The sequence below is a fragment of the Ascidiella aspersa genome, chromosome 3, assembly GCF_963924565.1.
Source record: "Ascidiella aspersa chromosome 3, kaAscAspe10.2, whole genome shotgun sequence".
Taxonomy (NCBI): Eukaryota; Metazoa; Chordata; class Ascidiacea; order Phlebobranchia; family Ascidiidae; genus Ascidiella; species Ascidiella aspersa.
Genome location: NC_139449.1, coordinates 2,136,312 through 2,148,465, shown reverse-complemented (window position 1 = coordinate 2,148,465; position 12,154 = coordinate 2,136,312). Strand labels below are relative to the sequence as shown.

Here is a 12,154-nt window from a genome sequence, read left to right as displayed (position 1 = left end):
TCTTCAAAAAAGATATAAAAACGGGCAGGAAATTAATGTTTTTTAAAAAGGTATTTGTTATTTCCGCGGTTTAATCCGCACCATTTTATATCGATTCATTTGTGACGTCAGGCCTTTTTCCATTTTGGTTTTGTAAAATGCAGTGCTGAAAAACAGCTGCATATAAATTTTGCTTCTTATCAAAGACTGACTGTTTAAATACGGCGATATATAATATATATATATATATTGTGATTTTTAAGAAATTATTGTGCTTTTATACCTGTTTTTACCGAACAGTCTAAACCAGACTTGGACAACTAGATTTATTTTAGCTTTTTAAAATTAGATTAGAATCAGAATTAGAGCATTTTAGTTTTTTCAAATTAGAGTAGAATTAGAATTACCGAATTCCTAATAAAATCAAATATGGACCTTCAACTAGAATTTGAACTAGAATTACATTTAGTTTTTAAAACCAATTTAATTTAATCGCAATTTATTCTCAACGCGAAATGATAAAATGTGTGTGCTAATTTTTATGCCTTTTTATGCTTTTTAGCCTGTAAAACTTATATACAAGTCGTTCCAACCATAACATTTTAATTGAAATTCTGTGTTTGAACTGAGAGTCTAAAAATGACGTTGGACAAAGTAGCCTTTTTGGTAAAATGCAAATTAGATTAGAATTAGAATTAGAACACACAAGCAACTCACAAATTAGAAAACTAGAATTATCTAGTTGTCCTAGTCTGGTCTAAGCATCATTTCGAAAACAAGAATCTTACTTTTATATTTTAACTATCCAATTAAATGATAAACCTTGCAATACGATATATAGCCAATGTTGGGCTTGCAATCAGTTCAAAACACGACCCAAAAATAATCTCTGATTTTTATTGATAGTGAAGTGAAAACAACTTTATCGTTGGGTGAAATGTTGTCATCTATGGATTGATGTTGAGGACGGTTTGGTCATCTGTTAATTTCAAACGAGAAAAAGTTAGAACACAATAACTTTCAAGGATTTTTTGACAACATTATGGCTTTCTGTCCAATTATAAAAATTCTAGTTAATTATTAACAGCAAACTAAGCAAATTTGGGCCGGCATTTTTTTGAAAACAAAAGTGGGACCTAAAAAAAAACTTGAGAATTACTTTTCTGGCGAACCCCCAATTAATAAGTTTATCCGAAAATCTGGAAAATAAATTCAAACAACAAGTTGTCACCCACCCCAAATAAGTGTCGGAATTATGATAACTTCATGTAATTAGTTTTAGCTCACCTAAACATCAGTGATGTCCAGGAGTTCATCTTCTGATTTTTCGTCGAATTCATCGACTTCTGCCCCGGCATCGCGAAGCTTCTGGCGGAATTCTTCATTATCGTGCAAAGCAGCGATTTCTGAAAGCGTAAAAACAAAAAATTAAGGTTAGATTACAGTTTATGGTAGGACTACTCAACTGGCGGACCGTGGTCCGAATGCGGACCTTTCTAGGGCTGAATCCGGACCTTATCTGTCTTAGTATTTACTTAGCAATGCGATTTGATGAGTTTTTTGACAAACAATTGCTGCTGTTCATTGAAACCCCTTTCTAGTAACGGGCATTCCACAATTCTCAGTTCAAGCTAAGGACATATGTAAATCGTATACTGTATTGCATTTTGTATGACTGTAAATTATTTTATAGGAGTTATAACGGTCCTAAGCAAATTTTAAACTTTTGTAACTGGACTTTTGCTAAAAATAAAATAGTATAGCCCTTGCATATGGTAACACATTAGCGTGACAGTTTTGTTGGCAAAATGATTTGCAGTGTTGTAATGACTTATATCCTTGACTTGATTTTGATTAAAGATATTTTTCATTACGTCCTATAAAATGACTGTATTTGACCACGACAGAAAAGTGTAAATAATATTTTCTTCAATTTAAAGTCATTGTCATCATTTGCTTAAAAGGGCGAGGAGATATCTTGTTTTATAAACCTTTAGTTTTTCACTATTAAGAAAACCCTTCAGTTTACAACGTTTTCATTTTTTAGCTTAATTTTTACTCTCTCACCTTCAACTGTCATGTCTTTCAAAGATTCGTCTCTGAAAAAAAAAACAATATAAAAACAAAGTTTAGTTTCGATTTAGCAAAATTTCCACACTCGGAAAATACAAGTAACAGTTTGTGTGGAGTCGTTACATGTGAGGAACCAAAGTAAAAATGCTTTACCCAAAATAAAATACTGGTCCCAAGGTAAAAAAAAATGCATTTTTGCCTAAACTACGCATAACTCGAAATGGCTTACCGACCATCCGTCGGATTAAACAACTAGCCTGCGGCGAGGTTCGAACTCACGACCTCGGCCAAATCTTTTTAGCAACTAACGTTGTTTTTATATTACACACTGTGGATATTTTTACATGCAGATAAAAAGGTTGTCGTTTCTTGAAATTTCTTAGCGGTTAAGAAGTTAAAAGTTTAAAAGAAGCTTCCCACAAACGTCAAAGTTACCGCCTTGTTCTCACTGTAACAATTTTTTTTACTCTCACCCGAATTTGCTGGTCCACTTTTTCACGTGGCCGGCCCACTTCTTGACGTGCCCTGCCCATTTGTTGACATGCCTGATCCAGCTCTTTCGGCGCCTGGTGCGTCGGCGTCGGCGTCGTCGGCGGCGGCGGCGTCGTCCCCAAGCGTCAGTGTCGACCAAGAGAAGAACGGCGAAGAGCAGGGCGAAGATGACCAACTTGTTCATGTTTTTCTTTTCTACTTAGATGTTTACTAAAAACTAGAAAGAAAATCAATGTTTGGCGTGTTCGGCAAAAATGACTTTTTCGCAGTTAAAAAATGCAACAAGTGGCGTCAAAACACCCTGGGTTTCTACCAAGTTATCAATAAATGTGCAAAATAATTTTGTCACAGTCTTAAGGTTTTCTGAATTACCATATGGGAACAAGATCGTTAAATCCCCAAACAATGTTTTTAATGTTTTCAATGGAATATATTTTTTAATTATTGTTGCCTTCTGCCCATTTCTACTTTCTTTATAGACACATAACATAAAAGGGGCGTATAATAAGTCTAGAAACCACTGATTCACCTGTATTTTTCGCCCCGTGCCTTCATACTGGTGACCAGCTGTGCGCGGTATATCAGTCCCCATACAGAAGTAGGTCGCATTTTGAACGTTTCGAATAACTCTATAGTTACTCATTTTCAACACTGTCTAGTGCAGTGATTCCCAAACTGTGACACTAGTGTGCCTCAAAAGATTGTCAAGTGTGCCGTGAAACTTTTTGTAATTTCGGAAAAGAGAGTATTCGTATTACAGGCATACACGCAAGCATTTTATAATTAAATACGCACTGTTCATTAGAAAATTAATTATTTTAACACATTTATATATATTTTATCGTGTGATAAGGGCGATTGTAAAATTACTCTTGATATTGTTGTTCTGTGCCGCGATATAGTTACTATTTTTTAAGTGTGAAAAAAAAAAGTTTGGGAACCACTGGTCTGGTGTCTATACCTGTTTTCCTAAACAAAAAAGTCTAAATAACACTGCTGTACCTGTATTTTTCGCCGCGTGCCTTAATATTGGTGACTAGCTGCGCTCGGTAGATAAGTCCCCAGATCAGCAGCTGATGACAGCAGTAGAACAACCACACGATGGCGCGCGTAAGAGGTGTGACGTCATCCACAGGCAGCTTCTAGTAATACCAGCGGTACGTGCAGTCGATGCCGTAACGTCCTGAGAAAAACGCAATTTAAGTTAAAGATGCTCGTTAGATTGTGCTTGATTTTGGTGCAATGTGCACCATAGTACGCCACTACTATGGCCTTACAAGAAAAGTATATGGGAGTTGATAGATAGCTAATTGTGCAAGTGTACGATGAACATATTTTACAGCGCAAAGGATTGAGTTGTCTGTTTTGTGAGGAAAATTGCCACACAAATTTAAGCAAACTTTTACAAATCATAACAACAAACCGAAAATCCGCTACAGTAGAACTGATGACTCAGCGTTTATTGCCAGTATTTACAAAATGGAGCGACCCTGACTCGGCAATTTAGCCTATAGTGGAGAGGTGGCCAACCAATCGAATATCAAAAGCCGCATCTGTTACTTGGTTAACCGCAAAGAGCCACACTTTACACACATGGAACGAAATGAATGGGCCCTTTTTTACTCATTTTACAAAGAGATCGCACGAAAAAAGTTACTTTATTTCGTTAACTAGAAAAAATTTAATTCATAGCAGTTGAAATTAGGACAATTTATTGTTTTTGGTTGAAATTTTAGGCCTTCTGGCAACCCTGGTTCGAGCGTCCATTCATTTTTATTAGACATTGTTTGACTGAAGCTACGCTTGATTTATTAATTAAAAGGTGTAATCGTGACGTCATGAACGCGACTGGTTCACTGCCGCAAAAGCCACACAAAGACAAATGTAAGACTGGCGGTTACTTTGCTCCTTCTATATTGCTAAACTTTTAGTTCATTCTGCCTAATTCTTATAATTATTTTCTTTTTGAAATTCTACACGGCGACCCCCCAAGACAATCCCTTGCGACCCCCAGGCTGCGAACCACTGCAATAAGATATACTAAGTATAATTTCAAATATCGTTCAGTTGCTGAGACGTGCAATTTAAAGTAACAGTTAAATCAGCACATATTTTGAGTCCAGATAAAAAAGTTAAAGTTATACGATCGCTTAAAATTGAATTAAAATTAAATTTACATTAGATAATTAGGCTACCCGGAAATTAATAAGTCTCAATTGTACAATAACCACACCTAGCCTGACCTTCAAAATGACCTTGATTAAATGGCGATGGGAGAAAACTTATTGTTTTGTTAAATGCAAATAATGAAAGCGCTGAGAAAGGCGTGCTGGTATGGTGGAAATTTGTCTAATGAGAAAAGTTGTTCTCTCAGTTGAAGCAGTGGTCGGCAAACTTTTATTGTCGCGGCCCACCGTAGCCTTTTTCACAGCTATACACTGCTGGAATGAAATTCTGCGAAACCTTTGTGCAGTTTGCTATTATTTCCTAGCGAAAACATAAGTGCTACTGATATAAAAATATGTTTTACTCCAGTGAGTGCTTATACAAACAAAATTAGGTAAAAATATTGGTTTCTTAGGGTGGTAGGGGAAACGCGATGTTTCTAGGAATGTTTATCGTTATGCAAACATTTTATCGTTATGTAGTGAAAGTATTACCGTGTTTTTTTTCCTCATAAATTGATCGTGCGCCTTATAAGCCGGTGCGCCTAATGTATGGATCAAGTACGGTGTAGTGCTTTATTGCCTACACTCAAAACCAGTACCGACACTATTATCATATAAATAAACCACCGTCTAACACAATAAACTACGGTAAAAGCAACTTGCGACTACTTGCGACCCCACGTTGCGTCTGATCGACAGGCGACGGCTGGCGACCGCATGGCCGCCGAACCAACGTTGGGTTGCAATGGGAGACGAAAAAAGGAGCGCGGAGAAAAAGTGGGAGGAGTAGAAGAAAGAGCGGAGCGGCCACGCGGCTGAAGTCTCGCAACTAAACATTCCGAAACCTTATAAGAGAAAGCCGAGTGGTAGCAGGCGTTCAAATATAGATGGAAGAACCATACAAGGAGAGTTGGCCAAATATGGCTGCGCATACCAACGGTTTTTGAATGCTATATAAGAACGGCTGTTGACAGAACCTACACACAACTTTCGAGGTATCTCATCTGAAGGAAGAGCTGCTATAATAAAAGAATGCTTCAACTTGGCGTTTCAATTCTAGTTTTGCTGCAAGCTTGCAATGCGCTTGCCTACGGACAAGTCCAGTCCAACGACTTTATGGTGTGCAAACCAATTGGCAGCTTGTTCGAGATGCAACAATCCAACACCGGGGGGAACTCAACAACCATGAGGGGAGCTCAAGGACCTCCAGGCCGGAGAGGCCCGAGGGGCTTAGCTGGCCCGATTGGCGCCACAGGACCACAACCAACTGTTGATTGGAACAGAATTGAACAAAAAATCGACCAGAAAATTAAAGGTAAGATTTTTCAGTCAAATTAATTTGATAAACGTAAATATATATTTTTTGGCTTTAGTAAGTATTCTTTTTATGTTTCAGAATTGTCCCAATGCCCTGGCGTTGTATTCAACGGATCTTGCTTCTGGCTTCCACATACTGTTGCATCTGGAAAGGATGGAAAAGGCAAAGTTGCAGCGGAACGTCTTTGCCAGTTTCACAACGGAACTCTGGTTGATATCGAAAGTGAGCAAATGTACGAGACGCTGTATTTGTACATCCAGCGAGCCTGGAATATGTACGTGGACCGCCCAACTGACAATGTCGTACGAGTTTGGTTGGCGTCAACTTACGAGGTGGGTGATTATAACTTGAAACTTACTAAATGTTGCGGTTCATGCTAATACATAAATGCGTTTTATAGTTAAAACAATACGACTTCAAACGGTAATGCATCTGCATTTGTGTAAAATCAAAATCCACTAAAAACTTTAAAATCCACTGAATTTTGAAAGACAATCAGGAACACTTCGATTTAAACCACGCACTGTTGAATAAAGAACGTTTTGGCGTCGTTAGTTACTCGTTTTTTTCAGTTCTTATTTCGGGTTTATGCAAAACTTTTGAAAATGCTTAGCTGTTATTTTTGGCATACCAAAAAGACAAAAACTTAAAAAATGCGAAAAAATACGCGGGTTATTTTTAAAATATGTTTAGTAAAGTTTAGTTTAGACCTGGATAAACTACGACCCGCCAAGCAATTTAATCAGGCCCGCGGCTCATTTTTTGTAAAATACATTAGAAAAAACACAAAATTAACTTTGAATTGTGACACCCCCCTATATCTGTGCTTGATGCGTCACGCTATCCCTTTTCTACACTATTTTATGCTTTCCATGTGGCCTGCGGTAAAAACAAATTACCTATCCCTGGTTTAGTTGTTTAAATAAGTTCATAAAAATAACAAAGAGCTATTATACTATAAAAAAGGCATCGCGGTATTTTCACCACCAAAAAAACACGCATCTACTACTAATACATTTGTCTAATTCGGAGGTTTACTACTATCTAAAAGCAAAATCGAAGTTCAACCTTACACGTTTAACGTGTATCGCATAGTGCTCTAATGCAAACTTAACACAGTACAGTTAAATTGATGTTGGATGTAATTTAAAACTAAGTTTCGATGAGGTTAATTTAAAACTAAACAACAATTTAACAAAGATTATTGCAGTATTTCTTATTTAGTAAATTTTTTTTGGCATTTTCGCATTTTGCAAACGATTTTGACCTAACGTGTAAATTTTACCGAAAATTTTGACTTCGTTTGGCAAGTTAAATCATCGCCCTAATCATTACATTGTGGTTGGCAAAATAAATTCCGGCTTTTTTGAACAGAATGGAGAGATGCGAAGTTCATCTGGTGGAAGTGTTTACGTGCGTTGGTTCCCGGGAGAACCATCAGGTTCGGGTCAAGCAGTGGTTTGGCTTATTGCTACAAACCCAACAAGGGGGTCGTCTTATATTGGCATGTTTAATCCTACAAGTCTCAACTTCCAATTGCCTGTTGCGTTTTGTCGTATTAAAACATCAAACTAATATCATTGATCAACTATAATAAATACAAGAAGATTTTCTCCACAATATGCTTGCCTGCAAAGCAATTTCTACTTCGATTTTGAACTCTAATAAACCCCAACGTATACCGTCTTTTGGTATATATAAATTTTATTTTTTACACTTCAGTAACACATCGAGTCAGTTGATTTTTGCGTTGTTGCTTAAATTTAGAGCAACAAATCAGATTCTATAATCGTTTTTTTTCTTTTGTGCACTATTGAACCTTACAGATGATTGACAGGAGGCATGCTTTCGCGCGACAATAATATGGCGTTTATTAATTCACTTGCTTACCGCATTTTGAGCAGTAAAGTGCTTTGATCGTTTCAAGTGCTTGCTTTGTTTTGTGCATTATTGAACCTTACAGATGATTGACAGGAGGCGTGCTGTCGCGCGACAATAATATGGCGTTTATTAACCACTTGCTTACCGCATGTTGAGCAGTAAAGTGCTTTGATCGTTTCAAGTGCTTGCTTTGTTTTGTGCATTATTGAACCTTACAGATGATTGACAGGAGGCGTGCTGTCGCGCGACAATAATATGGCGTTTATTAATTCACTTGCTTACCGCATTTTGAGCAGTAAAGTGCTTTGATCGTTTCAAGTGCTTGCTTTGTTTTGTGCATTATTGAACCTTACAGATGATTGACAGGAGGCATGCTGTCGCGCGACAATAATATGGCGTTTATTAATTCACTTGCTTACCGCATTTTGAGCAGTAAAGTGCTTTGATCGTTTCAAGTGCTTGCTTTGTTTTGTGCATTTTTGAACCTTACAGATGATTCACAGGGGGCGGGCTGTCGCGCGACAATAATATGGCGTTTATTAACCACTTGCTTACCGCATTTTGAGCAGTAAAGTGCTTTGATCGTTTCAAGTGCTTGCTTTGTTTTGTGAATTATTGAACCTTACAGATGATTGACAGGAGGCGTGCTGTCGCGCGACAATAATATGGCGTTTATTAACCACTTGCTTACCGCATTTTGAGCAGTAAAGTGCTTTGATCGTTTCAAGTGCTTGCTTTGTTATGTGAATTATACAATGTAAATAAACACTAATGACTTCTGACTGAGGTAATAGTTATATTAAAGTTCCATCCGCCTAAACATGCTCAGAGCAGTTTAGAAATGTCTAAACAACATCAAAAAACTTTGCAATAAATAAGCAAATAACGTACTCAATAACGTAAACACCCGATTGTTTAAAAACTTGCAAATTAGGCAAAACAATATTTAGTAATCAGGGGTTCTTAAACGCGTAGACCACTGTAGGCAAAAAAAATTAAAAAATGACGTCATAAATTGACGTCACAATACAAGTAGACTTCATAAATTTGCTGATTTTGGTCCACAAATGTGAAAGTGAAATGGAGTCTAAATACATTCAGTGCAAAACCGTTTTATTTTTGATTAAATTGTTTTCCTTAACAATTTGATTTCTTCTTTAATATATACTAATATTTCAATTTGGCCTTCATGGACCCCTAAAACTAGCTTACGGACCCCCAATGGGTACACGGACCCCAGTTTAGGAACCCCTGACTTAGTTGTAGACTTTGTTGAGTTTTCTTCAACAATGTAGAAGTCTAAAAACATACTTTGCGATATTAGCTTTGCATTGAGACTAATTTAACCCTTATTTATGTTAACCCTAACGGTTAACCGAAAAAGACTGGTTTGGAAAACAGTTCGGAAATGATGTCTAAGAAGTTGTAGCGTCATAAGTAATAATTAGTGGATAATTTGGAATTTATCGTACTGCATATTTTTACCTCGTTTGTTTTGACATAAAACCTGTCTTTTATCGCTATGACGTAATGGAAATTTACCGTTATTTTGTCGCTCGTAAGAAACGTAACCAAAACATTCCCAGCAAAACGCGCCGTTATGTGATGACACACATTTCCGCTGCCCTAAAAAAGGGTTTTCGTGCTATGACACGTGACCTGTTTCCGTCATGCGAAGTGTAAATATATTTATGTGTTGGCGTTTTGATATAACCTGTTGGTCGCCAGTTAAATAAAAAAGGTTTAGTTGCTTGTCGGCCTGGCCGGCTTGCCCATACCAGCCAACAAAAACTGTGTGGATTTGTAATCAGACTACAGCAAATACCTTGAAGTAATAGTGAGGTTGATTGGTCGAGGCAAATTAGTTTAATGAGACTTGTAATTAACTACGCTGCCTCAAAGTATTGAATGTGTTAAATTGGAGCTTATTGCAGGCAAAACTTCTTTCAGTTATATATTGAGTAGGCAAAACATCTTACAGTTGTAGGTTTTGTTAATATGTTTTTTTCACTATTTATAGCAGCGGTTCCAAAAACTTTTCTAAAATTTTTCCTGGTGGACCCGTTGCAAGTGTTTTAAAAAATCGCGGCCCTATAAAAAATCAAGGGTCAGTTGACCCATGTTTCTTGTAGTAGTACACTAATGCAGTCTCGAATCTTTCTAATGTAACAACTCTCTAACAAATACGATTCGCTGATAGCAGTTAATACGACATAGTAGATACTTTATGATGTCATAAGAAACACCACGCTATATGATGGAATAATAAGGACAATAATGATGACAGATAATAATGTTTAAAGCATAGACTAGTGTTTAAATACATTTGCTAACGCCTAATGTTGAAAGACAAGAGTAATTCTCCTTGCGGACCCTCTGAAACTGCTCTACTGACGGACCCCAGTTTGGGAACAGCTGATTTATAGCCTACGTCAGCGCTTCTCGACCGGCACCATGGAAGGCTGCCAGGTGCGCCGCGAGCAAAATAAAAACTAATTGAATATATAAAACATGTATTTTTTAGCTTGATAATAAATTGCAAAGCCAAAAAGGTCGAGTAGATCGACATCATCTTGATTAAGACGTTTCGATACGAACTTGTATCATCTTTAGTTATTGTGACTGAGAAGCAATTCAAGCATCACTTATAAGAGATGCGACCCAAAGAGTTAGTGATAGTTATAGGTGGGTTTGGGGTTAGATAAAAGGTTGTACCGGCCTTATTTTGGCCATTTAGGTCTGATTCCGATTTCGTCATTATTGCTACTATTAGGTATTAGCCCTATTTTCGCCTTATTCCTAACTGTCTTTTGTTCCGAAGTTGATATTGTTTTTATTTTGGTTTAAAGGCTGAAGTCCCTTTGAAGAAATTCAACTATAACGCCTATATAACAAAAAATTCCAAGCTATTTTAGTAAAATACAGGTAAACCTAAAAAATTTCGCGTTCGCTTAGCTCGCAAATGCGGCGTCACTTTTTAAAATGTCTCTAGGTGCGCCGCCAAGTAAAAAAGGTTGAGAAACACCGGCCTACGTGAAACACATAGGCTACGTTATTTGTTTTGTGATAATAAAACGTATTTCCTTTTTTACTGTTCATCGTTTACGATAAATGAGAAAGCGAGCTTGTTTTAAATATATTAAGTATTAAAATCGCAAAATCTTTAATTAAGCGACTTTTGTAGCTTTGTAATGTCACAAAACTGTAAAAAATATTTATTAGTCTTGTAATTACCAATAATAAAAATGTTGGAATTTTGACTATTAAGTAATCCGAAAGTCACTTATCTCTGTCTACAAATGATGCACAAAAGACAACTTTAAAAAAGATTCCCACGTATAGCAAAATCAATCAGCGTTTAAAAACTTGGCAAACCTTTCGCCACCAAGATTTTCCCCAAAATTCGAAAGTCACTTAATTATCTCTCTCTGTCTACACCAGTGGTTCTCAAACTGGGGTCCGCGAGACAATTTTCTGGGACCGCGAAGCACCTAACAAAAAAATCAACACGACTGTCGTAAAGAAGATAATGTTTTGAGCAATAAAATTTTCAGGAACTGGAAGCACAAAATTGGAAGTATATGGACACTAACAAATAAGACCCGTTGAAAGAATATAGAATAACCAAGGTATAACACCCTGGTAAAGTACAGTAGAACCGCGCTATACCCCCTGGAAAAATATACAAAAACCGCACACCCTGTCTAGTTTTTTTTTTTCAGTCAAATTTTTTGTGGCACACTTTTGACAAGGAAAAAAACATAGTTGGAACATGAAATTTTCACAACTGTTAAATACCCTCCCAAAGTTGTTTCTAATATAAAAAAAATTGCCTAGGTTCTAAGGGATGGTTTTTAGGGGGGCAAAACTGTCATTTTTTGTTAATTTTGGTTTTAGGCACTTTTCAGAGATAAAAAAATGTAAAAAAAATCTGATATATTTATGGATGATGGATACATGATATATACAATGCTAAGTAACAAAATTTTAAACCTTACCCCTGAACTGTTTATCCGGGGGGTCAAAATGCACAACACTTTAGGAAATTTCGATAATATATTTACACTAGAAGGAAATGACATAAAAATCTGAAAATTTCACAAATGTTAGAGAACCATTTAAAGCTGATGTTAAAATAAACATTTTACCTCTTGAAAAAAGGGGAGTATTTTAGGGGGGCAAAATTAAAATTCGGCTGTTTTTGTGTTTAGAGGTGTCTAAAAAACTAAAGAAAACATTGTAA

At 36.6% G+C, this 12,154-nt stretch overlaps 2 protein-coding genes across 2 annotated transcripts; one reads left to right on the top strand and one right to left on the bottom strand.

Annotated features, from left to right (window-relative positions):
• Positions 1-860: 860 nt before the first annotated feature.
• Positions 861-4,567, bottom strand: LOC146158066 (uncharacterized). Its single transcript, XM_083385651.1, has 5 exons — positions 3,547-4,567; positions 2,526-2,761; positions 2,047-2,078; positions 1,267-1,385; positions 861-958 (listed from the first exon to the last, which is right to left on the bottom strand). Exons 2-4 carry the CDS (start codon positions 2,726-2,728, stop codon positions 1,267-1,269), a joined length of 354 nt encoding a protein of 117 aa, XP_083241777.1. The 5' UTR covers positions 2,729-2,761; positions 3,547-4,567; the 3' UTR covers positions 861-958.
• A 981-nt stretch (positions 4,568-5,548) lies between these two features.
• LOC146158065 (uncharacterized) lies at positions 5,549-7,605 on the top strand. Its single transcript, XM_083383728.1, has 3 exons — positions 5,549-6,027; positions 6,109-6,362; positions 7,405-7,605. Exons 1-3 carry the CDS (start codon positions 5,745-5,747, stop codon positions 7,603-7,605), a joined length of 738 nt encoding a protein of 245 aa, XP_083239854.1. The 5' UTR covers positions 5,549-5,744.
• Positions 7,606-12,154: the final 4,549 nt, after the last annotated feature.